At 36.3% G+C, this 27,437-nt stretch overlaps 2 protein-coding genes and 1 pseudogene across 3 annotated transcripts in view; 1 reads left to right on the forward strand and 2 right to left on the reverse strand.

The window, feature by feature from the left end:
• Window positions 1–16,281, forward strand: part of LOC107727270 (four and a half LIM domains protein 3-like) — a 20,348-nt gene extending 4,067 nt beyond the window's left edge. The window contains exons 2-6 of the mRNA XM_016537092.1: window positions 10,171–10,386; window positions 11,123–11,297; window positions 14,165–14,334; window positions 14,648–14,834; window positions 15,405–16,281. Coding sequence (XP_016392578.1) covers window positions 10,231–10,386; window positions 11,123–11,297; window positions 14,165–14,334; window positions 14,648–14,834; window positions 15,405–15,553 — 837 coding nt within the window. The 5' untranslated portion in view covers window positions 10,171–10,230 and the 3' untranslated portion in view covers window positions 15,554–16,281. The remainder of the gene's footprint in view (window positions 1–10,170; window positions 10,387–11,122; window positions 11,298–14,164; window positions 14,335–14,647; window positions 14,835–15,404) is intronic.
• Window positions 16,282–19,724: 3,443 nt separating this feature from the next.
• LOC107727291 (E3 ubiquitin-protein ligase TRIM39-like) lies at window positions 19,725–25,939 on the reverse strand (annotated as a pseudogene).
• Window positions 25,940–26,469: 530 nt separating this feature from the next.
• Window positions 26,470–27,437, reverse strand: part of LOC107727276 (chromatin modification-related protein MEAF6) — a 4,855-nt gene continuing 3,887 nt past the window's right edge. Inside the window, exon 8 of one of the 2 annotated variants that reach the window (XM_016537104.1) lies at window positions 26,470–26,859. In XM_016537104.1, coding sequence (XP_016392590.1) covers window positions 26,845–26,859 — 15 coding nt within the window. In that variant the 3' untranslated portion in view covers window positions 26,470–26,844. The remainder of the gene's footprint in view (window positions 26,860–27,437) is intronic. The other variant, XM_016537112.1, reaches the window with a different exon arrangement.

A 27,437-nucleotide genomic window follows, 5' to 3' on the forward strand; every position in this document is an offset into this window, starting at 1 on the left:
AATTATTTATTTTTTCCAGGATTCTTTGAAAATTAGAAATAACGCTGATTTGCAGGGGTTAAAATTGGATGTTATGTTGGGGGCTCTGTGGTTTCAGCCTTTTGAGGGGTGGGCGTGTGTGCAAGTATATAATAACAACAACAACAACAACAACAAAGTAGTCAACGTTACATTTACTAACTACATAATATTAATTATGTTATTTATTTGTTAATTGTTATAATGTAAAAAAAAAACTTTCTTTGGAATTATAGTCATTTTGAAAAGTGATAATTTCATATAATACCACAATAGGGCAATCATGAAAGTCCAAAAACCAATGGCGCACGACCAAGAAAACAACAAGAAATAAATCATGTACTATTTTTTTTAGAAATTGTAATATTAGTATAGGGATACTGGAATGCAGAAATACTACACAGAACTAAGTTTCCATTCCAATGTCATGGAACAGTAGAGTGATAAAAGTGATAATACACCAATTACAAAACAGCAAAGGATACTGATAAAGGAAACCAGCAACAAAAAAGGAGCAAACAATCATCTATATCAGACTGTACGTTGCTGTTTGGTTGTCATGCAACATCTAACCACATTTACAATATGTGTCACAGGTGAATATTTGCAGGCTATAAGCATTTTAGGTTTCTTTTCATGTTAATTTAAAGGGGTCATATGATGCGTTTTCAAGTTTTCCTTTCTCTTTGGAGTGTTACAAGCTGATTGTGCATAGATAAGATCCCTGAAGTTGCAAAGACTAAAGTCTCAAAACCAAAGAGATATTCTTTATCAAAGTTAAGACTCTGCCACGCCCCCCTAAAACGGCTCGTTCTAACACGCCCCCACATATCTAGGTCACTATGTGGGAATATTTGCATAATGTGCCCAAATGTGCATGCAAAGAAAGAAGGCGTGGTTTCAGTAACCTGCAGTTAGTGTTGAAGCAGCCATGTCAGGGAGACGCTGTGTGTTTCTAGGCGAAAGCAAAAGCACTTTATTTGGCCTTCCGAAAGTAGATGCATTTAGGAATCTTTAAGATTACTTACAACAGAACAGCAATGCATTTTATGGACGACCGTTTCGTGAACCTAGGAGAGGAGGTAATTCTGACTTTGCTATGACAATCTGGCGCTTCTGAATCAGCTACTGTTTTGTTATTTGTTTAAGTATTTGCTATTGACTGTTCAAATGCGGAGTTTTGTGCAGCGCTGAGTAACGCGTTTTGTGTGTGTGTGTGTGTGTGTGTGTGTGTGAGAGAGAGAGAGCACGAGAGAGAGAGAGAGAGAGAGAGAAAGAGAGAGAGAGCGCGAGAGAGCGCGAAAGAGAGCGAGAGAGAGAGAGAGAGAGCGAGAGAGAGAGGGGGGGTCACATCACAAACACATACCAGCTTCATCACTGTGTCTGTCACGCGACTGTTCCCCTTTCGGGCTCTGTCTTTACATTTATTTTGAAAGCTGAAGCTCGCGATTATGGTAAGGGGCGTTACATTTCCGACGAGTGCTTGCGGTGTTCGGCCAATCACAATGCACTGGATCAGCTGGCCAATCAGAGCAGACTGCACTTGTCGGAAGGAGGGACTTTGTAGAAAACTAAGCGTTTGAGAGAGGCGGGGCATAGAGGACCTACAATAATGTACAGTATTTGAAAAATAATGTGTTTTTTGAACATTAAAGCATGTCAACATATTCTGTTACACCAAATACACAAAATAATGATCTTTAAAAAAGCATCATATGACCCCTTTAAAGTCAGTGTTTCGTCATCCAATGTTCTTCAAAATATCTTCTTTTGAGACTTACTTTCTACTACAGTACATAAATGTTGAAAGTTGGTAACCAAACAGTTTCAGTTCCTATTGACTTCCTTTATATGGACAAAAATACAATGTAAGCCAATGGGAAACTAAACTGTTTGGTTACCAACATTCTTCAAAATATCTTTCTTTCTTTTTTTACTGCAGAACATAAAAAAAGATGTTTTGAAGAAAGTTGTTAACCAAACAGTTTTGGTTCCCACTGACTTATTTGGAAAAAAAAAATATATATATATATATATATATATATAATGAAAGTCAATGGGAACCAAAACTGTTTGATTACCAGTATTCTTCAAAATGTCTTCAGGTTTGGAACCACATGAGTAAAAGATGAGAGGATTTTCATTTTAATGTGGACTATCCATTTAATGGGACACATATTTTAATAATTAAGACTAAATACACAATTTTTTAAATTTCTTAAAAATTTTTATCATTTCTAATTGAGTGCACAATCGAATATGCATAAAAGTTTTGTCTGCCAATGGAAATACTAAGGTGTCCAAGGGGAAATTATTTTTTAAAGACAGTCATTAAAAGATGAAGAGTTCGGAGGTACATTACCACCACAGTTACTCATTAAGTATGTGCTATGGGACCACATGCTTGCAAACATCATTTGTGTAGAATATGTATTTGACCTTATTTTTGTACTGCTACATACTGCAACACTAACTTTGACCTTAACTTTAAAGAGCTGCCTCATTTAGTTTCATTGTAATGGCAGACTTAGATTAGGGTGACCATACGTGCCATTTTCCCAGGACGCGTCCTGGCCAGGATTTGTTTTGGCTTTGTTTTCCTGTTTTCATGCTTGCTGCAGGTAATGATCGAAAAGTAGTTTGACCAATAACATGCAAGCATTGTACATAATGGACCAATCATGGCGTGTGAGAAGGTGGGATCTACGGTCAAAGCGATGCAATTACGCATACATATTAGGTGTGTTCGACTTAAAAGCAGCACGGCTCAGACCGATCAGTGTTTGACATCAAAGTACCTCGAGAGCGTTTCGAAAGCATAACCGTCTGTATGGTACTTTGATGTCATACACCGATCGGTCTGCACACGCAAACAAAGCCAAAACCTAGATATTTTAGGAAATATAGAAATCCTGGCCAGAACGTGTCCTGGGAAAATGGCACGTATGGTCACCCTAGTAATTTTGAACATTTCACGGGGGAACGCAATCCCAGCTAACAGGGAAGGTTCTGAACAAGTTATGAACAAACGTTCTTCCAGTATCGTTAATAAAATGTTAATTCAAAGTTATCTGGTCTTTAATAACGTTCTCAAAACGGTTGCACAAAAACATTATTCAGCCATCATTAATGGAACGTTTTTCTAAAACGTTTTGGTTGGACGTTTTTTAAATGTTGCTACTTGTTTCAGGATATTCAGAGAATGCATGAAATATTCCCCTAACGTTCGTGTAGCCAAGAAAAATCATTTTGAAGTTCTTACAGCATACTTTATTCGCTGGAACAGTTTTGCAAGAGAACACACGCAATACTTTTATGAGAGAACGCAAATATTTAGAGTTCGCCTGCAAAACTTTTACGCTCTTCCAAGAAACTAAGCGTTCGCTTGAAAAACTTGTGTTAGAAATAATGAGGTGGGAGGGAAATAATAATGCTTTTGTGAGCGAATGCAAACTTTCTTGGGTCTTTGCAAGAGAATGCAAATGTTTTACAAGCGAACGCAAAGATTTTCTTGGTAACTCAATAGTTTTGCGAGTGAATTCAGTGTTTCTCGTGATGATACAACTTCTGTCATTTATTCAACCGTTGTTGCTTTTTTCTGTGGACTACAACAAAGCATGCTCCACTTTCACTCGCAACAACAGTTCGGTGAGCACAGAAACACACCATATCACAGCAGTTCACACGACTCGTGCATTATATTCAAAGACATGTGGGGCCGGTTGCATAAACTCCTTAGACTAGTCGTACTTTGATGTCATACACCGATCGGTCTGCACACACAAACAAAGCCAAAACCTAGATATTTTAGGCAATATAGAAATCCTGGCCAGGATGCGTCCTGGGAAAATGGCACGTATGGTCACCCTAACATAGATAGAACATGGCATTATGGGAAGGCGCCAGTGAGGTAAACATGATGCTTGTTTATAGAGCAGGGTAAATATGGCTTGTAAAAGAGTAATTAAGACTAACATCGGAATTAATTCTCTATCCGCAAGCCAACTGCGGTGTCTGCACTCGCACGCCTCGGTTTTTTCACCATCTAAGTGTATGATGTCACCAGCGACTTCCAGGCGTAAAGTGAATTTGGCACCAAACGGAATAGTTTCCACTCTTATCCAGCAAACACGTCGTTATGGGGTCTGAACGGATGGGTGTAAATGGAAGTGGGGGGGCTGTGGCCACATAATGTTTTTAGTTGGCCCAAAAAATGGCATGTTGTGCACAGTCTTTCTCCACGAGTAACTGACAGAAATGTTGGTCTTCTAAGAACTCCATCTGGTTTTTCTCTGCCTGGAAAGTGGAATGTGCCATTTTTAGGCAGAAAAATGCCTTTGTTTGCCCTTTTTGAAACCATCAAATTCTTCCCAACCATGGCCCTGACCACAGTGGCATTCCCACAGGGTGGTACAGGACACAGTTACAATAGCTGGAGACATGCCAGTGAAGAACACTAGGCTTGCAGACACACTGCACTATAAAAAATGAGCTCTTCAGACAACTTTTGGAAAACGAAGGCAAGTATTTACATGACTTTTTTGTTGAATTTGTCTACTTGAATATTTTTGATTACATGTATTCACTTAATTTGACTTAAACCTCATGTTGTGTTCTGGTTATTTTAACCCAAAGAGGATTTTCATTTTCCCAAAAAATCCGAGTTAATGGTATCGCTTTGGATTAAAGCTTACTGACTTTGCTTACACAGTGTATAACAACCATTTTTGTACTTTTTTGGATTTTTTTCCCACCAAAATTGCTATTTTCTTCTTCTTTTTTCAATTAGTACAGGTTTTGCATTTGTTTTTTAAATTGATTGATCATAGGCCTCATTGATCTGAGCCTATGCACCAAAGACTGAATCCAAGATTTGGTGATAATGTACAATAATGAGAGATTTACGATTTAAGAACCTTTTTAAGAGCCTTTAAGAGGCTGGTCATTTTTGACTATGAACACCAACCTAGGTAATGGATTTTCAGCACAGCACAAGGGTTAAAATGTTAGCTTAGCTTGATTTTAGGGGTGGGCGATATGATTAAAATCTTATATCACAATCTAGTTATTTTATATCTCAATAAAGTTATATATATCACAATATAGTTATTTTTGCTTTAAATAAGGTACATTTTTGACACCATATAAATTCCATAATTCTAGTCACCAGTGTCAATATCACAATAATACTAGCCTAATTTTAAAAAATTAAATAAAAATAAAAATAAAAGCTCACTGAAGACAAGTAAACAGTCAGCGATTAAATAAGAATAAGAAGCTAATTACAAGCAATAGGACAAAAAAAATACAGTATAACAAAAATAAGAAAAGCTCCATACATTATATAAAGTTATAAATGCATATTCTTCACTGTTGAATTGAATATATATTTCCTCTTATTAAAGTTACAAAAGTGATTTAGTCAAAAGTACTGAGAGACTTTCTCCCTTTTGTTAGTTTAACATGAATGACAGACACTGCTGTCACTTTAAGAGCTGCCCGGATCCAATATACTGTTACACACGTGTTTTCTTTCTCCGCTGTTTGCTTTCACTTTAGACCTAAATTACTGTGTTTACGAGAATACTTGCAAAGATGGGAATGGGTTGCCAGGGTGTTATTATGCAGTTTCTAAAGTATTCTGGTCGGTATACACAGTAATTTTAGTATTGTTTAAATATTATTAAAGTATTTATTAATGTTTTGAATTAGCTTTCATTTTTATATTTTCAGTTTTCATTTTAATTTTAGTTGAAGTAGTATTTTTGTTTCATGTTTTTGTCATTTTAGTCTTATAGTTTTTGTTTAAATAAATATTTCTATTTAGCTTTAATTTTATTTTAGTTTTAGTAATTGTAATACTTTTACATTTAGGTTTCAGTTTATTTCGGCTAGTTTCCAAGACAACATTTCTAATTTACATTTAGGTTTTTTAAGTTTATAATTTAATATTTATATTTCTCAAATATTTTATCTGTTTATATTATACAACGATTTTTAATAGTTTTAAATAAGAACACTGGGTTTACATTTAAATGTATTCAGCAGACATTCACACTTATCCAAAGTAACCTACAACTGAAAAAAAAGCAACTTTAACTAAAAAGGGAAAACGCTTCATGCATTTTGGTTATTAATTTACACAACAACGTGCCTGAAAACATTTCAAAGTGAACGTTTTTGAAAACGATATGAAACAATATGAGAAACGCAAAACTTTTCAAATCGCAAAGGAGAAACTTTTCTGTTTTTATGTCATCATTGTCGTGTAAATATACCCTAAGTGGCTGTGCTATGCATTTTTCAAATGACCGTATTGAATTTTTCTCTTAATGCTGAAGCATTTGTGAAATTATTTGAGGTTTAGTGTCTACACTCTAAAAAAATGCTGGGCTGTTTCAACCCAGCTTTGGGTCAAATATAGACTAACCCAACCATTGGGTTAACCAACAGAATGCATGCCAAAGACTGGATAAGGAAAGCAATGCAATCCCTTCTTCTCACATAATAAAACCTGTCTGGCATATAAATATGTTTAATAAGCATCATATGATGGCTGTGTTGTTTGCTAAACAGCAGAAGTTGGCTCTAACATGTCCCATGGCAGGAAGACACATTGTTCTTAAGAGTAAACAACCCTCCCAAGATCTCAACCAAAACATTAGACTCAGAATTAAACATCTTTACATACCCCAAATTGGTATTTATTCTCCAGCCTGGAATTTGCACTTTAATCATCAAGTTTTACTTTAATTACAGTTTGCTTCATTTCCCAAAATTCGTAGTTTTGCTTGTCTCACTTTTCACGTTATTCATTCCAAGTCTTTCTCAAATTCTCAGTCTGACTTTTTTAGCTATAAAAATTGTCAGAAATATGGGAAATAATAATATACTAACTCTTTGACTGTGATATTTGTAATATTTCATTAATGATTGTATTTATTTATTTTTAATTATAGAATTAAATTTGCTTAATTTAAAGGGGTCATATGATGCTGCTAAAAAGAACATTATTTTGTGTATTTGGTGTAATGAAATGTGTTTATGCGGTTTAAAGTAAAAAAAACACATAATTTTCCACATACTGTACATTATTGTTTCTTAGTTTGGCCATTCTCACTTTTCTTGTTGTTTATTGTAATAAATGAGTTCTTCTCATTTTATTCCCAAACTAGACCTACACACTCACAGTCATATGGGAAATGCAACATTTAACTGCAAGTTTACACGCAAGTGGAGATAAAGTACTTTTTGTGGTACTCTGAATCTGGGATCAATTTTCCAACAACACATTTAAAATGTGCTGATGGATTCATTTTGAATGACTTCAGAATGAAACCAAGGTTTAATAACATTGACATTTGGTCCACTGGTGTTCAATAGCAATAATTGCATTGGCACATAGACCTCAGTAAACAAATAACTAGCACAAGGCACATACACACTTAACCAGCAGGTTCATTTCCCACACTGAACAATGGGGTTGGAAACTTTTGCATTTGCTGAACAATATGTGCTATGTGCCTCAATAAGTGTGAGTGATTTTGTGTAAAATTAAGGATTTATTATATTTTCTTCTCATAACACATGGTGCATTGAATAAGCTGGTCTCCAGTACATTGAATACCTGTGGAAACCACATTCAAAGAAAGTTTTTGTTGTTCTAATGTTTGGTTTTACAGACCATTTAGCAGCGTGTTTCTTTGGAGACCTGTGGCTTAGGAAATATATGAGGTGGAACCAGAACAGAGACGACTTTCCTGGATTTGCCATTGCATGGGGTCTTTGTAAGTTTGTACTTTTGGATGGGTGGCGTCATGAATCTAAGATGGTCTTGTTGATAAAGTCTGTGCATGTGGATTGGAAAATATTACTTGTTACACAAAGTCGTTAATCTGCACCTTGTGGAGGCAGGTTTAATCATGTGGGAATGCTGTGGAATTTATTTGATTAGTTTTAGATGGCAGGCTTAGGTAATGGAGAAAGTTATATAGCATTATTTGGAATGAAATCAAGTTTGATTTTTAGAGGATAGGGCTGTTAAAAAGAAAAAAGAGGATACATTTAGTTTGAAATGTGATCAACAACAGATTTTTGCTGATTGAACATTTGTAGGTGGTTTGGTTTGAAATGCAGTTAAAAACGTAAAAAAATGTGTTAATGAATGACAGTCTGAATGATTTCATGTGTTTTTTTTTCATCATTCACTTTGTGACTGATTGCAACCAGTTCGTTTTTAATAATCATATTTAAGAAAAAGAAGTGTGAAAACTGTCAGATTAATTGATTATCAAATGGTTTTTAGTTGCAGCCCTACTATAAATCTAATAAAACTAGAAGCTGTATAATAATGAGCTAAAAGCACACAGATCTGTTGTGTTCTGTGTTAAATTTTCCAGGTCTTTCCACTCAGTCATATCCTGACAGGTAATACTATATGGCTCAGACACGCAGACACTCTTTTGTGAGTCGTGAAGTGAGCTGTCTGTTATAGTTTGACATGTCTAACATAGCGAGACACACAGACTCTGGTATGTTAGTGTAGTAGGAAAGTGTCACCTATGATCTGAGAACTGGGCTACTTGGAATGATTCCCACATTCCCTTTATCTTTCTGCTTACAGTATGTACATTCCACAACACTTACACATTAGTCTCTCTTCCTTCTGTTTGTGTGAGAATGATATATTATTTTATTTATGGATATTTTATTTATGGATGGTTGGACCCGATAGTGAACTGATTTAAGTGTGCATCTTTATTTTATTTTATTTTACTGAAGTGGATGAGTTACACCTCTTTCACACCGCAATCTTGAGCTTGAGTGTTCGGTATAAGTGGGGGTGATTTTATTTTATTTTATTCAATGAATGAGTTCAGTAGTGTTTGAAAAGCAATGCCCAGAGTGAGCAGAGCTGGATTCTAGACAAAGAAGTAGTTCTAATATACTATAATTATTCTTTGTGCAACATGGTTTGGTCACTACTTAATTCCCATATTTCCATTTGTGTTATTTTGTGTGTTAGTTTTGCAGTCTTAACTATTATGTGGAAAATAATATGACAGTTTGTCCAAACATTTGACTGGCAAACCTCTCGATCCTCATTGTTTATATCAAGAGTCACTCAGTTTCTTGTACTGCACTGCTATCGTCATTTCTCGACAAAAACAATATGGTTTTCAGGGAATGTGAGCGTGATTCATAACTATTTTCAGTTTTACAGGGCCGTTTGCTCATTTGGGGGTGAGAACAGGATGTGAAAGAGGGGGAGACCACGCTATCACTGTCACAAAAGGGAGTTGTGATGTTTCTGACCCCTGGGGAGTTTTACATCTCATTAGATCCGCATGTTCTACAATCAGAAGGACTCCCACAAAGAATGCCAAAGCAGAGCAGGAATTACAGTGGGGCAAGAGATGCAGGCAGAGAAAACTTGTTTCATTGCATGGTTTATGAATGAATCTTCTTCCAAAAACTGTCCACTGTTTTAAACACATATAAGTGTGCACATACGGCAACGGGTGTCTGGTGGTCCCAACCCTCTTCATTAGGGCTCGATCCCCCCAAAACAAAAGGTTGGGAGATGTTTTAAATGTACTTAAATTAATTAAGTTAAATTAATCAAGGGATAACTGACAGTTTGTTGGTCATTGTCACTCCTGAAGGTTTTTATTTTGTCATATAGGCTGGTTAAATGTACATTATTTTGCTTGTTTTACAACTACTAAATACATAAATTAAATCAAAAAAATTTAAATGAATAAATGGTTATTGAAATGTTCATGAGTGGAAATCATTTCATCATGTAAGAATAAGGAGAGTGTAGATTGTCAGTATTTACAAAATTATTTTAATTTAATTTAAGACTCTCTTTAGGTAGACTCTCTCACTCTCTGTCTTACTTTCATTCTCTCGAGACACACACACACACACACACACACACAGGGTATTTAATTTAAATTTACTTACTCCAGTCATTTAATTAAAACCCTTCAGGCCTACTGTGATGAATGATTTACCACTGATTACAAATCAAAACAGATTTATCTTTGATTACGGGCTATATAAATTGCTTGGCACTTCTTTTTGATGTGGAAAGGCTCACAGCTAATTACTCAATGACAACTTTCTTTAAATCTTGTTTTTCTTTAGGACTAGAGCGCATCGTAATCTGTGGACTGTGCTTTATGAGTCAGAGAGGACCGGAGCATCATGTCGGAGCCGTTTGACTGTGACAGCTGTAAGGAGTCTCTGTACGGCAGGAAATACATCCAGGTGAACGACGTTTCCCACTGCGTCCCCTGTTACGACCGTCTGTATGCAAACACCTGCCAGCAGTGCAAAGAGCTCATCGAGCACAACTCACGGGTGAGTTTTTGAATGATCAATGATTCATTATGAATGATTCACAAATTAAATATTTTTTAATTACATTATATTTAATATAATTAATAAAATATGGATAGACAGACAGACAGACAGATAGATAGATAGATAGATAGATAGTTTTGATTCAATGTCTGTGAGAAACAGTAAACGGTCACTAACATCAACAGAACTAGTGTACATAGAAACAGTGAGATGTGTCAGATCTGATTTCTCACATCTTCACTGTAAGTGTGCAAGACAAACACGAGAAGCTTCTCTTCTGTGTTTGGTATTCATAGCCGTCTGATCTTTGAGAGCTTGGATCAGCAGATGGTAGTAAAGCATGTCTTTTTATTGCGTAAAGGTCTCAAACCATTCCTTTCATGGTAGTGGAAATGACAGAGAACAGCAAGATCTGTTTTGCTTCAACATGCTTTAGGCCATAGAACTTCCTGCACAAGCAGCTGCGTCACCTCATTTCACCTTTCATTCAGTGCAGTGACCTTTGACCCACAGCTTGATGATGTAACTGATTCAATGGAGTAAAAGGCTAATTTCTATGGACTAATAACAGGTTCTAGTAGCCTGAAAACAACATGCCACATATATTGTCTCCAACTGTCCAGGGTATTCAGTCTCATTCATTGTCACCGCATGGTTACCGCATGCTTTTCTAGAATGATTTAATATAATTTACAGTTGAACTGACATATGTTGCTGTGCTGTCTGTGTTCAGGAGCTGTATTATGAGGACAGGCATTATCACGAACACTGTTTCCGCTGCTCACACTGCAACCGTTCGCTGGCTGACAAGCCGTTCACCTGTCAGGAAGATGCCCTGGTGTGTAACGACTGTTACTGCAATGAGTTTTCATCTAAATGTGTGGCCTGCGGGAAGACTGTGATGCCAGGTACAGTTCCTAAACACACATGCTTATATTTCATATACACTACCATTCAAAAGTTTGGGGTCAGTAAGATTTTTTTTTTCTAAATAAATACCTTTACTCAGCAAGTATGTACCAAAAGTGACAGAAAATGCATTTATAATGTTACAAAAGATTTCTATTTTAAATAAATGCTTTCTATTCATCAAAGAATCCTGAAAAAAAATCTATCATGGTTTCCACCAAAATATTAAGCAGCACAACTGCTTTTCAATGGAAGCTTGTGTTCACCACAGAATAACAAATAAATTAAAAATAAATTAAAAAAAGATAATTTTGACAACTCACAATTGTGAGTTTACATCTTGCAATTCTGAGAAAAAACTAGAACTGCGAGATATTAACTCAGAATTGCGAGAAATAAACTCAATTGTACTCAATCTCAAAAAGTCCCAATTGTGAGATATAAAAGAGTCACAATTATATTTTTTATATTTATTCTGTAGCAGAAATGGGCTTCCATTATTTTCAGCACTTATAATAACAATTAAGGTTTCTTCGGCAGCACATCAGCATATTAGAATGGTTTCTGAAAAATCATGTGACACTGAAGACTGGAAGTAATGATGCTGAAAATCCAGCTTTGCATCACAGGAATAAATTACATTTTAAAACAGAAATTAGTTATTTTAAATTGTAAAGATATTTCAAAATTTACTGTTTTTACGGTAGTTTTGATCAAATAAATGCAGCTTTGGTGATCATAAGAGACTTCATTCAAAAACATAAAAAAATCTTTGCTACCATATCTATGTTACCAGACTGTATAGACCACAAACATACACACATCAAATATGAAATCTTTCACCCTTCAAACCTACAGGAAATGAAGTTTAGGTGTGTTTCTCACCCTGTCCGCTAAAGCAGAAACCGAGTTAATGAGTTTTGATTGGGCGTCAGGGTGCGGTAGAGATGTGACAGTGTGATTACAGACACGCTCAGCTGAGAGAGAAAACGCACATGCCTGCAGGCCTGATGCCAACACTCAGGCGTTACGTTACCCATAATTACACTCCGCCGCCTGCCTCTGTCTCTCTGGAGCTTTTCGGAGAGAAATAAGAGAAGGGCAAAGTTCCAAAAGGATCAAATTTCAAACTGAAAGTGGCAGATCTCTCCTCCCTCGTTCATTCAAATCAGACCCGCCGTCTCAGTCCCCCTCTGGGCTCGTTTTCACACCCATTCTCAATCATTATACACAGATCAGGTGAGCTGTTTCCCCACCAAACCTGAACATTGTATCTGCAACTTATGCCTTATTCCAGTTTCCACATGCATTTTTATTGAAATACCAGCCATTGCGCCATTTCCAGCCTACGATTTTGACACGCCTCAAACAAAACTCCCACACAGGAGGCTTTTGTAGATTTACGGCAGTTCAGGCCCAAATATGTGCACAGTTGTGTGGTGTGACATCAGGTGTAGCCTTTAGCTTCGTAGTTGCTAGTTACCCATCAGACATGATCGGCCACCTGCCGCAGCACAGTAAAAGCACTTGAGAAGAACCTGTAGTGTATACACAGGTGAGGCTGCTTTTCAGAGAAAATCCATTGCAGATGCAGACAGGTAGAAGCACATTCACTGATTGTGCAATGATGTAACAAGCTAAAAATTATGAAAGCTATGACATAAGGTTTAGCTCTGAAATTAAAAACCCCAAGAATTCAAAATTACAAGTTTGTGGCTTTCAGTTCATGTCTGTTATCTTTGAGTCTATTCTAAATGCTAGTATTTTATTATAGTAGAATTTTTAAAATTAATTTGAGTATTTTAGTATTACAATTACAGTATTGATTCATATTTTGTTTTAGGTTTTATTTTTATATTTTCATTTTAATTTAAGTTTTAGTAATTATGTTACAGTAGGTTCTTGTCATTTTTATTCGTTTTTTTATATCACCAATTAGTTTTAGTTTTATTTCAGTTTACTTTGGTAATTTTACTACTTCCACATAAACTTCTTTTCATTTACTGACCAAGGCAACATTTCTCATTTTTGTTTAAATCTTTTAATTTTAAGTTTTTCATATATTTATATTTTATTTTATTTTATTTCAGATCTTTACTTTCATCTTTATTTTGTTTTATTCTTAGTTAACTAACAACACTGTAATGTACTTGTAAAAATGGACAAAAATAATATAAAAATATATATAACAAAAATATGAATGACATCTTTTACTCAAGGGTGTTTATCCAATAAAATGTTCTCCAAACTACAAAAGGTCCTCTTTTTAATCAGTCATTTGCAGCTACTTATTTCTCAGTAAAAATAAAAAAAAATGTTTGGAAAAAATATATATTTAATTGAGAGCATGGTTGTTGTTTTGTTTTTTCTTTTTTCTTTTACTTGGTTTTAACTTGTTTTTTCTTCTTCATCTTGTTTTATCAAATTGATCTTGTTTCAAGAATTTTAAGATATTTTAACTGGACAATAAGACAAAAATACATGTTAAGAACTTTTTTGAAGAGCTCCCATTAGTTGAATGCTTTACTTGATGTAGACAATGTCTTCTCAATGCTCTCAATGTAGACAATGTGTTTAACAGTTTGTTTCGGGTTCGCTTATTCATAAAGTACATATACTTTTGTCATTGTTTATTTTCGCTATTCTTCCTTGTTTTGTCCTTTATTGCATATTGTTTTTATCTTTTTTAATGTCTTGTACTTTATTGTATATTCTTTATATTTATTGTCTTTGTAATTGATTGTCTGTTCCCCTTCTACCCCGTTTTTCGCGTGAGGAGATAACAAAAGAAGAATTTCATTGTACCTATGCCAATAAAGATCTTGAATCTTGAATAGTTTTATATGAAATGATTTCGATCTCTCAGGCTCCAAGCAGCTGGAGTACGGAGGCTGCGCGTGGCACGAGGAATGCTTTGTTTGTTGTGGTTGTGAGCAGCCCATCGGCGCCCAGTCGTTCATCCCAGATAAGGGCGAGTACTACTGCGTGCCCTGTTACAAGGGACGATTCGCCCCACACTGTGCCCACTGCAAAGAGGTGAGATGAAAAGGTTCTTTATCGGCATTGAAGTCTCAGTGAAGAACCTTTACAAAAGGTTATTTAGATTTTTAATGTTCTTTACACTATAAAAAAATAGTTATTTTAAGAACTGTTCACTGAAAGGTTCTTTGGTTCTTCTATGGCATCACTGCGAAAACCCCATTTTGGAGCCATTATTTAAGAGTACAAACTACACATTTCAGAATATAAATCTAATTATTAAGTATTTTTTGCTTTTATTCCATTGCAAAACTCTTTCAGTTGTATGCCAGTGAATTAAAGTGGTTTTTGTTGGTCTTCTCTCTTACAGAGCTTGGTTCAAGGTGGTGTTACATATAGAGACGAGCCCTGGCATAAAGAATGTTTCCTGTGTACTGGTTGTAAAGTCCAGCTTGCGGGACAGCCTTTCACAACACGGGGTGAAGATCCATACTGCGTGAAGTGCTTCAGCAACCTGTACGCCCAAAAATGCTCTGCCTGCGACAAACTCATCACAGGTAAGTGTGTGTTAGTGTGTCTCTTATAACAAGACCGCTCTTTATTACCAGTCCCTACAGCTGCTAACAGAAACGCTTTGTCAAAAGCAAGAGACAGTTGCCACATAAACAGGGTCATGTGTTTGGAGGCAGACGTGGCTTCACAATGTTGAGTCAGTCTGAAATAGTTTTGCTTATTCATCTTATATCCAATGGGTCGTGAACTCAAGATGGGGTCAAAAATGCACAGTTTATATGTTTTCATGTCTTTAAAGTTCTGCAAAGGGTCTGGTTGTCATTAAAAAGATATTTTGATTTACTCACCCTCATGATGTTCCAAACCTAGTGACTTTGTATCTTCTGTGGTACTACTGTGGAACAGTGCATAATACAACATATGAATAAAACATAGATGAATAATTAATATGGAAAATTCAGTACATTGTGCCCTATTTTTACTAACTTTTCTTAGAGTGTAACCCTTTCAGTCTATAAAAACAATTTAAACGATGTTTTAAATCACGACTATGTTGTTTTAGAGATTGTAGAGACCACTCATCAAAATGAAATACCTCTGAATCTTTTTCTCAGGTTTTGGAGAAGGGAAGTACATCTCATTTGAGGAGCGTCAGTGGCATCAGCTGTGTTTTAAGTGCTCTGAGTGTTCGGTGTCTCTGGTCGGGGCAGGATTCTTCCCTGATGGAACAAAGATTTTCTGCAAAAGCTGCAATGCCAAATAACCCACAACTGCTTCTTTTAAATGTGCTAAAGCTGTTCGTGAACAGACCTTTGTGTAATATGAACACATTTATGAAACATTTGACATAATTTAAACATGAAATGTATGATGTACATTAAAGTTTTGCTGTTGCATTCTCCCTAATCAGGATGTTAAAAATCTCTAAACTTGAAGGATTTGTTTGATCAGGTTGAAGCATTTTATGGTTTAGATTAGAAATTCAAATCACTTGAACCAAGCATGCATACATGCCAAAGGCTCAGTTTCCTGAGATGTTGTTGTTTTCGTCATTAGTGTTTTGAATTTACATTTGAGTAATTTTCCATGTGTTTGGATAAACGTCAGGCCTTTAAATTCCCTCCAACAGCAACATTCTTTTAAAAAATGTACATTTGAACAAAACACACACTGACCCAAATGATTGTTAATGTATGATGCTTATTGGCAAAAATGTTTGTTAAACACAGTGAATTTTAGAGGACTATTTTAATGAACCAATGCATGCTTTTAATAACTCTCACATGAAATATTCACATATTAATTCCTATTTATGCTGTTTTCAAAAGAATATTTTTGCAGATGTTTGATGTATTTTTGCACATGAATGCCTTCTGTAAAACTGCTCCTGCTGTTGTATTTCCTTTCATAAAAAGGGATGCATCGATCTGAAACTCAGTATCGGTATCGGCTCCGATACTGGCATTTTCTGTCAGACAAGACCGATCCAAATCCGATATAGTGCGTAAACTATTCTGTGTTACTGTTAAGCCCCACGAAAGGCACAAAAACATTATAAAGCACCATAACGTTTTCGTGCACTATATTTCAAGTGTTCTGAAGCCGTTCCATAGTTTAATGTGAAGTATAGATGAATGTTTAAGTCAAGTTGACGTAAACTCTTCTCCCTGCTGCGTCTGTCTGTCATTCTCCATTCAGCATTCAAACTGCGTGTCACGTTCGGTAACTACAGTCAAAACGATAAAACTCTCTTCAAGAGCGCACAATAACTGAGATTTAAAACTGTTAAAAGAAAAGGCTCAATAAAATATCGCAGATATAATACACTACGCAGCAATATCTCTTCCCTTTTTTACGCGGAGAGCTGCGCGCTGTGACTCTGTGTTGCTTCAAGCGCATCATTCTGCGCACGGGATGCGCATAAGCGCTTTGTGCCGCTCTGTATTGGAGCCATACCCTTTCGTATTATACTTTTGCGCAATGAAAGATTATCAATAGTCTTTTTTTTTCATTACTGTGCTATGCATTTAAAAGAAATGTCTTTTAATTTTATAGTAGGCCTATATATTTTATACATATATTTAGGCTACTTGTTTTTCATGAATGTATTTTACAACAATACAAAGAGCAATGTGTAACATTTTACCAGATTTAGTCCTACACTTATTAACTTTTGTTTGTTCCCCACTAAATAATGTTGTTTCACTAAATGTATAGTTTAGTTTAATGTGTTTATAAAATTATTGTGCACCCATGATTTTTCTAGAATAACTTTTGCTGCTGAATTATCCACTAACCTAGTTTATAATAGTGTTTTTTGTCATAGATTATGATGATATATTTTTTCATTTGTTATTTTTCATTCAAATGAAGTTGTCTATATTTAGCAGATTGTTTTTAACATAAACAAGAGTGATGATCAGGTCAACCAACAGAAGTATAGAAATTCTACATTGATTTAAAAAAAAGCTGCGCTGGTATCGGATCGGATCGGAATTGGCCGATACTCAGAATTTTTGATCGGTTCTGAAAAAATGGTATCATTGCATCCCTAGTTTGTAACATATATACAGCTTTCAAATATCATTTGAGGTTCAGTCAGATTATGTTTTCCCAAATAATAAATCCTTAATACATGGATTTAACTAATTAATATGTTGCGGGAACAATTATTTTTATTTTTTTCCCCTCGGATGTGACTATCGCTGTGCGTTCTATTTTGAAACTACAGTATATAGTGCCACCTAGTGAACATTAGCTGTAAGTGTGTCATTTGTGCACCAATAGTGTCACGGAATAGCATAAATAATAATAACTGGATTTCCATCATTTCTTTTTCACAATCCAAAGACATGCAGAATAGGTTAATTTGAGAAACCAAATTGTCTATAGGTGTGAGTATGAATGTGTGTGTCAGTATGTGTTTGTCCTGTGATACACTGGATTATTTTAATCCTGCATTTCATATTAGTGATGCAAATTAATTTATTGTAATTGACAGGTGTGATGATCAGTGGGCTTGAGTTTTTACCTCCATCATTAAAGCATGGGCTAAAATATGGATAGAGTTTCCCAGTGAAAGACTGTGCAGTGAAAGAGTAGATATGAGAGCTGGACTCCACATCATAAAAATGAGAGCTTGTGGTCTTTCATGATTTTCAGCTGCAGTGAAGCAGTTTTGTGTTCAGTCTGCAGGTCAATTACTTCCTGTTTCTTTAGTCTTTATGTCGTGTGACAACTAAAGTAGTGGAGTATTTGACATGCTTGAACATAGCTCTGTTTAGAGTATCAGATGGGTCCACAAGGATCTTTGAATGGCTCAGTAAATATTCTGTTGTTTAGGCGTCCATATTGTTGCTGATCAAGTTAGTTTCACTTTCTCTGAATCTCTCACTGAACTCCAGTGGTGTCAGAGCTCCTCCTGTATTTACACATTTAAATTTGTCTCTGTATTCGGTGTGTTTGGATTCATGTGTGTCTGTTTGTATTGAGCCTAATGTTTCTATCATTAAAGTGTTTGTGTATAGCCTATATAGTGAACCAAAGAAGACATATTTGTATACATTTCTAAACGTCTTTTGTGATCCACAGAAAAAAGTCACTCAGGTTTGGAACAATGATGAGTAAATGATGGCAGAATGCTACTCTTCCTTTAAAACATCTTTTAAAACTTTTTCAACGTTTCAAACATGAGGTAGCCTAGTTGAGGTTTGGTCCCTGTCTTTGTGAGAATGATTCTTCTGTTCATCGTTTGGGAGAAAATAGTTTAACATATGTAACGGAGTTAAAATAATTAGTTAAATTCATGCATAAATTGGGAAAACTCCCATTGGCTGTTGCATCACTCATTGCGCACATGATGTTGCGGAGCGGAGCTACGTCATCAGCAGCAGAGTCTCTATGGCTGTGTCCGAAATCGCCCCCTATACCGTTAAATAGGGCACTATTTGAGGGAACAGCCATTTTTAGTGGTGTCCGAAACCATAGGTGCTGAAGTGTGCAGCAGCGCCATTTTAGGGCTGCGTTCTTCCTGTTCTGTCTTTTATACTAAATATGTAAAATATTGGTCACTTAAGTTTACAGTTTCTCTGTGTTAATGTGAATTGACTGTATTAGTGTTTTGTTTTATTTTATTTAATGTGTGCTTTATTTTGAGGTTTTTGCCCACTATATGTCACGTGCACTTTAGAGAAAATGTCAGCAGCAGAGTCTCTATATCTCCCTGCTGCTAAGACTTCTCATGCAACATCGATGCAATGTATTCTAACCAGCCTTTTGGTCGTGTTTGTCCCAGTTTTGTCTGTCAGGCCGAGTAAAGCATCCTTGAGTGACCATCCACCTTATCTCAGTCTGAATTACTCCAACACACACACAGTCACACATACTTGAACTGTTAGTATGTAGGAGCTCAAACTAGGAATGACACACCCGTAAACCATCAGGACATTTCAGAGTCTAAAAGATGTGGGGGGGTAATTTCAAAATCACGCAAGGTCCCCAGATAATACTAATCCCGTGCGAATAGGGCTAAGTCTCTCTTGATATTCTCTGGGCTCCTCAGTGGATTTGACACTTCAAACTAAAACTGTGGTTTGGTATTTTTAGGTACCTTGAAGTAGTGTGGTATATTCCATGAATATGGACATCATAAAGTTTTATGATATATCAAGGTAATTTCATCAAATGTAGGCCTAACATCGTAGAACATTTTGTGCAACAAAATAATTTATTGAATATTGTAAAACAAATATTTTTTTGTACCTAAACATGCAATTATAGTAGATTTTAAAAACGAATTATATAAATAATTCATCTTTTGAATAGCAGCACACACCATACATACCAGACCCCATACCATACATATTTAATGTATTTAGATTTTTAATTATAAAAATAATTATTTTCATCTAGTATTTTATATAAGGGGTGTAACTTCATTTATTTTAACTGACAGGTGTGATGATCAGTGGGCTTGAGTTCTGACCACCATTATTGGAGCCTGGGCTAAAATATGGATAGAGTTTGTCAGTGAAAGACTGGCCAGTGAAAGAGTAGATATGAGAGCCTGACTCCACATCATAAAAGGAGACCAGACCCTCTTCATAATCCACAAACACACCGAGCTGCTGACTTGTCACACTCAGATGCAGGGAAATGGAGGGTTCATCACAGGCCCAATATTCATTCCCATTCCTTAGAACCACAGTCCAGTATCCATCACTGGGACTCAGTGTGATCTTACCCTTCCTGTCAGTGGATTCTCTGGCCACTCCTAAAGTCCAGTCAGTCTTTCCCTTCACCTGCACCTCAAAATAAAATCTCCCTGAGGAGAATCCCTCCTTTCCCATGACACAAGGACATGTATTAAATCTCTCTGGTTTGTCTGGTAGTTTCTGCTCAGTGTCTCCATGTCTCACTTGTTTTCCATCAGCAGACAGGATGAGTTTAGGATGAGCTGTATAAGGATCCAGAGTCACATCCACTGAGAAAACAGAGAATATGAATCACAACTTCACAACACAAAGATTTTGTTTGACTGATTGATTAATTAATTGTTTTTAATTTAACGCCATGCGAGCTACCATGACTATATTCATGATGAGATAAAGAGAGAGAGATAAAACAAAATAATAAAGGTAAAAAAAAAACTGTTATAAGAGGTTTTTAAAGTTTATCTTTGATAACAAAAAAAAAAATCTAAATCTGGTCTCACTTCATTACATTTCTCTCCCCAAAAGAATCAATTGAAAAATAAAGAGTCCTAGAGGGGCAATAAAGTAGAATTTTCACCCATTAACAAAAATGTATAGGTTAGTCTGGAGTGACCTATTCGACAGCAAATGTGGATAATATGGTCACAGTGATTTCCAAAATGGACACAACGTTTTGATAGTTTGTGATGATGTTTTAATATTTAATTCAGTTTTTAATCAGATTGTAGTGCACTAATGAAGCTGTGAGTAGGCTATATGAATGTAAACTGGTGTAGCACAGACATCACACTGTATCTGCATTTCTGCTTCCACTGCTGGTTCCACTTCAGGTCTGTAGAAACACATGACAATAAAACATCATGAGATTTTTGAGATGTTTTATGTGTGGAATTATAGACAAGCTTTATGTTCTCTTGCATGGACAGTTACTCCTAATGGATGTGGTTCATCCTTCATGGTTGTATGCTAACATTACCCTGGATACTGTGGCTCTCGATACATCACAAAGACTTGCTATTCTAGTCACACAGGACATGCACCAACATGTCCTCTTTTGAAATGTCTCCCTTTATGTTGAGTGGATTGCAATATTTTATGTGCAGTTGTGCTACTGCTCTGATAATTCAAATTTCTGCTCTCGTATCTCACTGCTAAAGCCCGAGTAATGTTCCACACAACTTCCAAAGTATACTCAAACGCTGATGGCCATGTACCACCTAGTGGCCTCGTATTGTCTCAACATTCACCTTGCACCTGTGAGGTTGTACGCAGACACAAAAACTGGGCTGCATGCGGACCATCCGCAGAACATCCTGACTTCCGAAGTATACTTTCAAATTTATATGTCAGTATTTTAATGAAAATTTGATTTCTTGTGTCATGACCCATTTAAAGGGTTCATATGATGCGATTTAAATTTTTCCTTTCTCTTTGGAGTGTTACAAGCTCTTGATGCATAAAGAAGATCTGTAAAGTTGCAAAGACTAAAGTCTCAAATCCAAAGAGATATTCTTTATAAAAGTTAAGAGTCAGCCACACCTACCTAAATCGGCTCGTTCTAACACGCCCCAACATACCTACATTACTATGTGGGAAGATCTGCATAACGCCGCCCAAATGTTCACGCAAATTTAAAGAATTGTGTACAACATCATGAATATATCTGATCAATTTATGTATTGACGCACCAGTAAGTTTCTCATGTAGAGTGTCTTGTAGTTTAGTCAGAGCTCTGCTCAGAGTCTCCAGACTCTTATGAGTGTTCACACTGATCTCAGAGCAGTTCCTGGTGTTTTCAGGGCTGGACAGGGATGAGTAACTCTACAGCAGGAGAGAGGAGAAATCCTTCAGCATGGGGAGTGTTATGGTGTCATATACTGCATTATCACTGATCAGAGAGATGTTCACTGACCTGTAGGAGGTGGAGGTGATCTTCAGTGTGTGAGAGCTGCTCCAGCTCAGTGTTTCTCATCTTTAGCTCAGTGATCTCCTGCTCCAGCTCTTCAATCAGTATATATATATATATATTATACACACACACACACACAAACAAAGAAAAACAAGTAGATAGAATAGAAAAAATAGAAAGCTAGTGTTTGTTTTTTGTTGGGTTTTTTTAAATAAAAAATATATATAAAGTAGAATTAAAATAGAATAGAAAGTGTATTTAATTACAATTATTATACTGCATTATCACTGATCAGAGAGATGTTCACTGACCTGTAGGAGGTGGAGGTGATCTTCAGTGTGTGAGAGCTGCTCCAGCTCAGTGTTTCTAATCTTTAGCTCAGTGATCTCCTGCTCCAGCTCTTCAATGAGCTCTTGCTCCTCTTTCTCTGCTGCTTTCTGCTGCTCCTCAATCATCTCCAGCACTTCAGACAGATCTCTCAATGGAGCGGATGAGATCAGTGAAGAGCTCAACACGGGCTGCTTTCTCCTCCTCTGTGTTTCTCTGCTCAACCAAGTCAATCAACAAATTATTATCTGTGTTTGCTAAGGCAAGAATCAGTGTTACTCTTCCTCTTGCTTAAGTGCTTTAGAGGGTTTTCCAAATCCCTCAACCAAAGTATTAAACTTCATCCTCAATGATTCCTCAAATCATGTGTCTTGGTGAAGACAGATGTGCTATTTCTTTAGTGATCAGGTAATCACAGCCGTGTCGATATTCAGACCAACATGCAATAAACACAATAATTAAACAAGAAGTTACTATAAATTAACTTGCATTTTAGTGACTTTTTCTGTATTTGCTCCAACCACCAAAAAGAGTTTAAAATAAAGCTACAACACATTGTAGCGATGATTCGTTCCTGATTTAAGTGTTTTTGAACAAATCATTTGATTGAATGAATCAAAAACAAAAACACTTGTCACCACCTACTGGTGTAACGATGTTATCTGCAGAAAGAGTCACTGTAAAATCTCCACCATTAATAGGTCTATGTCAGTCACATGTGTTTTTTTCTGTGTGACGCCATTTTGAAATATCTGTACATTGAGCAATGAAGTGAAAGTAAAAAGGGTACAGTAAAGATCAATTAAATAATCAAACTGAAGAAGCAGAAACAAACCAAGTGGATACGATACTGAGTTAATTTCATCAAAGATATGGAACCGTAAAGTTCCACAAAAAGTTGAGTGCCGGCCCGCATTGCTATTACTGCCTCCAACCTCATATTGCTAACTATCTTGTTTACAGTAAAATAACTTATATTATTTACTTATAATTGATATGTGTGTTTGTCAGCACACAATACAGTTGTAACATAACATATATATTGGCCATCAGCCACCTTGCTCTCCAAGATATATCGGCACCAGCTGTCAAAAAACTTTTTATCGGTCGACCATTACTGCATAAGTATGGTAAATCACATGCGAAGTATGCTATCAGCTGTCAGTTTTCTTCCAACAGGTGGTTTGCATCTGCATATCTGTGCACACATAAGTTACATTCAGTCTGTGGCACTGAATGGTGTTGTGTGTCCCCTCTTCAGTGTGTCGCTGACCCCTTTCTCTAGCCTCCTATGTCCCTTCCTCAGTGTGAATCTGACCACTTTCTCCAGCCAGGTGGGCCATCATCTCAGCTGGCTGCAGTGTGTTTTTCCTTAACTGCTCCCACTTACAGTTTAGTCATAAGCATATGAAATTAAAATGATGTATAAAAACGTAGTCAGTACCTTTCAATTCCTAACAAAATTGTAATTAGCAAAAATTATTGTTTTGTCATTGGAAATGTATTTTAGTAGACGTATTCTGTTTAAATTGCATTTGAGTCAAGTAAAACCCAAGTAACTCAAGTACTTTACACCCCAGATGATTACATGACATTTTATAATATTAACAAGACCAGATTAACCCATTTCTGCTCCCCCGCTCCCTGGTTGTCTGTTGTTTAATAGCATGGATAATCCAAAACTACACATGGGTATAATGTTAGCTACTTTAGAAAATAGAGAACAAGCACATCTGTAAATATTACTTAAAAAAAACATAATTTACTTAAAAAGGGGTCATATGATGCGATTTCAATTTTTCCTTTCTCTTTGGAGTGTTACAAGCTCTTGGTGCATAAAGAAGATCTGTAAAGTTGCAAAGACTAAAGTCTCAAATCCAAAGAGATATTCTTTATAAAAGTTAAGAGTCAGCCACGCCTACCTAAAACGGCTCGTTCTAACACGCCCCCACATACCTACGTCACTATCTGGGAAGATTTGCATAACGCCGCCCAAATGTTCACGCAAAGAAAGAAGGTGTAACTTTTATTCTCGCTGTAGTATTGTTGTTGCCGCCGCCGCCATGTCGTGAAGGCGCTGTGTGCTTCGTTGTGAAAGCGAAACTACTTTGTTTGGCCTTCCAAAAGAGGACGATATCGCTTGGTCATGCCTGGAGCGGATCCGTGCTGGTCGCTGAGGAAATACTTCAACTTCCCGCTGTGGATCGCCGGATCGGCTTTCACCGTGGACGAAGCGGAGTCCAGCCCGGGGTCGTCACATGTGGGTGCCGCAGGCATCACAATATGGTAAGGGATGTAACATTTCCATCAAAATCGACGCGTTTCAGAAAGGCGGGGCATAGAGGAGAAACAATAATGTACAGTATGTGGAAAATAATGTGTTTTTTTAACCTTAAACCGCATAAACACATTTCATTACACCAAATACACAAAATAATGTTCTTTTTAGCAGCATCATATGACCCCTTTAACTTTATGAAAATGTTGAGGGCAAATGTACATAAACAAGGATATCTTGGCAAAAATGATGTTTTTGCATCTCACCCCTGCATCGCAGACCATTAAATGCCTTTTAAGTCCATAGCTTTTTTCCAGATGGGAAACCTGTAAAATCTTGCTTTGTGGTCAGGTTTTCAGCCTTTCCCATTGTGGGACTTGTTATTGCAGCTTTTCACATAACGCAAGCATACCATTTTACAGATAAAAGGAAGCAACTGAAAAGACAATTCTCCAACCACAGGCCACCACAAAAAAGGCTGCTACACCCACAATGCAATTTGGTTATTACTAGTAGTTTGATGTCATCTGACAAAGACCAATACACATTCTGACTGAACAAACACAGACAAGTGGAGTGATACAGTGAAAAGTCCCAGTGGTGCTGCACTGTATATCAGGAGTCTTGGAGGACCGCAACTAAATGATCTACAATAAATATTTTACTTTTTACTGAATTAACTCACTTTTCTGACTTCTGCTGAGTGTTTGATGTTTTGAATCTTCTTGATTCTGTCCTGGATCATCTGTTTTGCATCTTTCTGTGTATTCATCAGTCGAGTCTATAGACAGAGAACAACACACAATATGTTTTCATAATTGATTCACTTAATAAAATAAATCGTTAAATAAAAATGTGATTCCTCTTGATATGAGCCCTTCTTCTCTTCACTCTCCTCTTCTAAAGAAACAGTGTTGTGGGTCTTGTGTTCTTTCACAGCACACATCAGACACACACACGTCTGATCATCTCTACAGAACAGCTCCAGAGGTCTCTCGTGTTTCGGACATATATAGTTCTTCAAATAACTCACATGATCGATCAGTTTGTGTTTCTTTAAACCTGCCACTTTCAAATGAGACTCCAGGTGAGTTTCACAGTAAGAGCTCTGACACACCAGACACGACTTCAGGGCTTTTAGCTTTCTTTCCTCACAGAAGTCACACAGAACTTCAGGCTGACTTGAGGATGACATAACTGGATGGAGAAATGAATATAGAGTGGCTGATAATAACCTGCACTTGTGTAGTCAACATGTGCAGAGCTTGAATCTGTGGTTGATGATAAAGTATAAGAACTAATTAGGTTATTGACTTACATGGAGGATCATCTATACTCCCTCTCCTTTTTCGTGTATATGATGGTGTTGGGGAAGATTCTGCCATTGTTCTTCACTTATGCCTTATGCCTTTTCAAGGGGAAAAAAATATACAAACAAACAAACAAAAAAAAAACGAACAAACATTATAACTATAATTGTAACTATAACTGCTGTTTATGTTAAAGGAAAAGTACTCTACTCTTAAAATTAACAAACATTTTGTATGGCCAAGTGGTATAATTTAGTTTTCAGTAAATGTGATTTTTCAGCTGCAGTGTATTTCAAATGAAATGGTTTTAATTGTATTTCATTGTAGTAAACATTTTATTTTGTAGGAGAAAAGTTCCTTTCAAAACCCATGCACTCATAAAACTGCTGTTTATATTAAATGCAAATAAACAGATTTTTTTGAAATATTCTCTGACAAAACGTGTGTTGGGTTCACATGCGTCTGTTTGTATTGAGCCTGATGTTTCTGCTTTTTCTGACAACGAATGATGGTTCTAAGAATAGCATTCATTTATCAATATGATTACTGTCTAAATGATGGAAAGTTACAAAGTTTAATTCAAGAACTGTTCAACAAACACAGATCATTGTCTTATTTCAGTTTTATTCAAAACAAGATGGTATAAAACAACAAAAAGTGTAATAACATGACCAACTTTTTACATTAGCTACACAAGTTTAACAAAACAAAAGTGAAAGATATCCAAAAGCAGGAGGGAAAGGTTTGGATCCACTGATACATCATCCATGTAACATAAATAAAAAGATTCCATCATTATGAGCAGAACTGGAACCTCATGTCTACAATACATATCATGCAATAACAGGTGGATCTGAATCCATCAGAGAATAAAAATCACATGAGAGCTTCACTACGATCAGAAAAGAAGCAAACACAAAAGTGGAGAAATGCAGCGGAAGATCCAGACGTTCTAGACCGGAGAGAATTGGAGCTGACTGAAGAGGTTTGGTTTGCGTGAATATTATCCGGGATCCATTAGGCCGAGTAATCCTGCAGAATTAAATAATTACGCAGAGAAAACCACTCTGGATACAGATAAGACATAATAGAGTGTCTTACAAACAAAATTAAAAGCTTCTACAGATGAAATTTACATTTAATTATTTTATTCATCAGATTAACAAAATATTTCTCAATACACTAAGCAGCAACAGAATATTCAGTTTTTATACGGTTTTCACTGACTGGTAAGTAGTGAGGTCATCGGCTACATATTGAAACTTTAAAGGGGATGTCTAAGGCTATTTCATGCATTCTGACTTGTACACCGTTAAGAAGTTGGATTCTCATGCTAAACATCACCAAACTTTCAATAGCGCCACCCAGTGCATTTAGTTATAACTGACTTTTAGTTTTTTGTGCTTAGGATTTATCATGGATTCCCTTCATTTACGGCCAGCAAAGCAACACTTAGTAAAATTCGAAGTGTTTTTTTTTTTTTTCTTTCGAATAATAATTACTAGGGATGCACCGATACCACTTCTTCCAGTACTCGCCCGATACCGATACTTTATTTTTGGTACTTGCCGATACCGAGTACCGATACCAATATTTTTATTGCATTTGTA

This window comes from Sinocyclocheilus rhinocerous, unplaced genomic scaffold, assembly GCF_001515625.1.
Source record: "Sinocyclocheilus rhinocerous isolate Xijiao unplaced genomic scaffold, SAMN03320098_v1.1 scaffold1154, whole genome shotgun sequence".
Taxonomy (NCBI): domain Eukaryota; kingdom Metazoa; phylum Chordata; class Actinopteri; order Cypriniformes; family Cyprinidae; genus Sinocyclocheilus; species Sinocyclocheilus rhinocerous.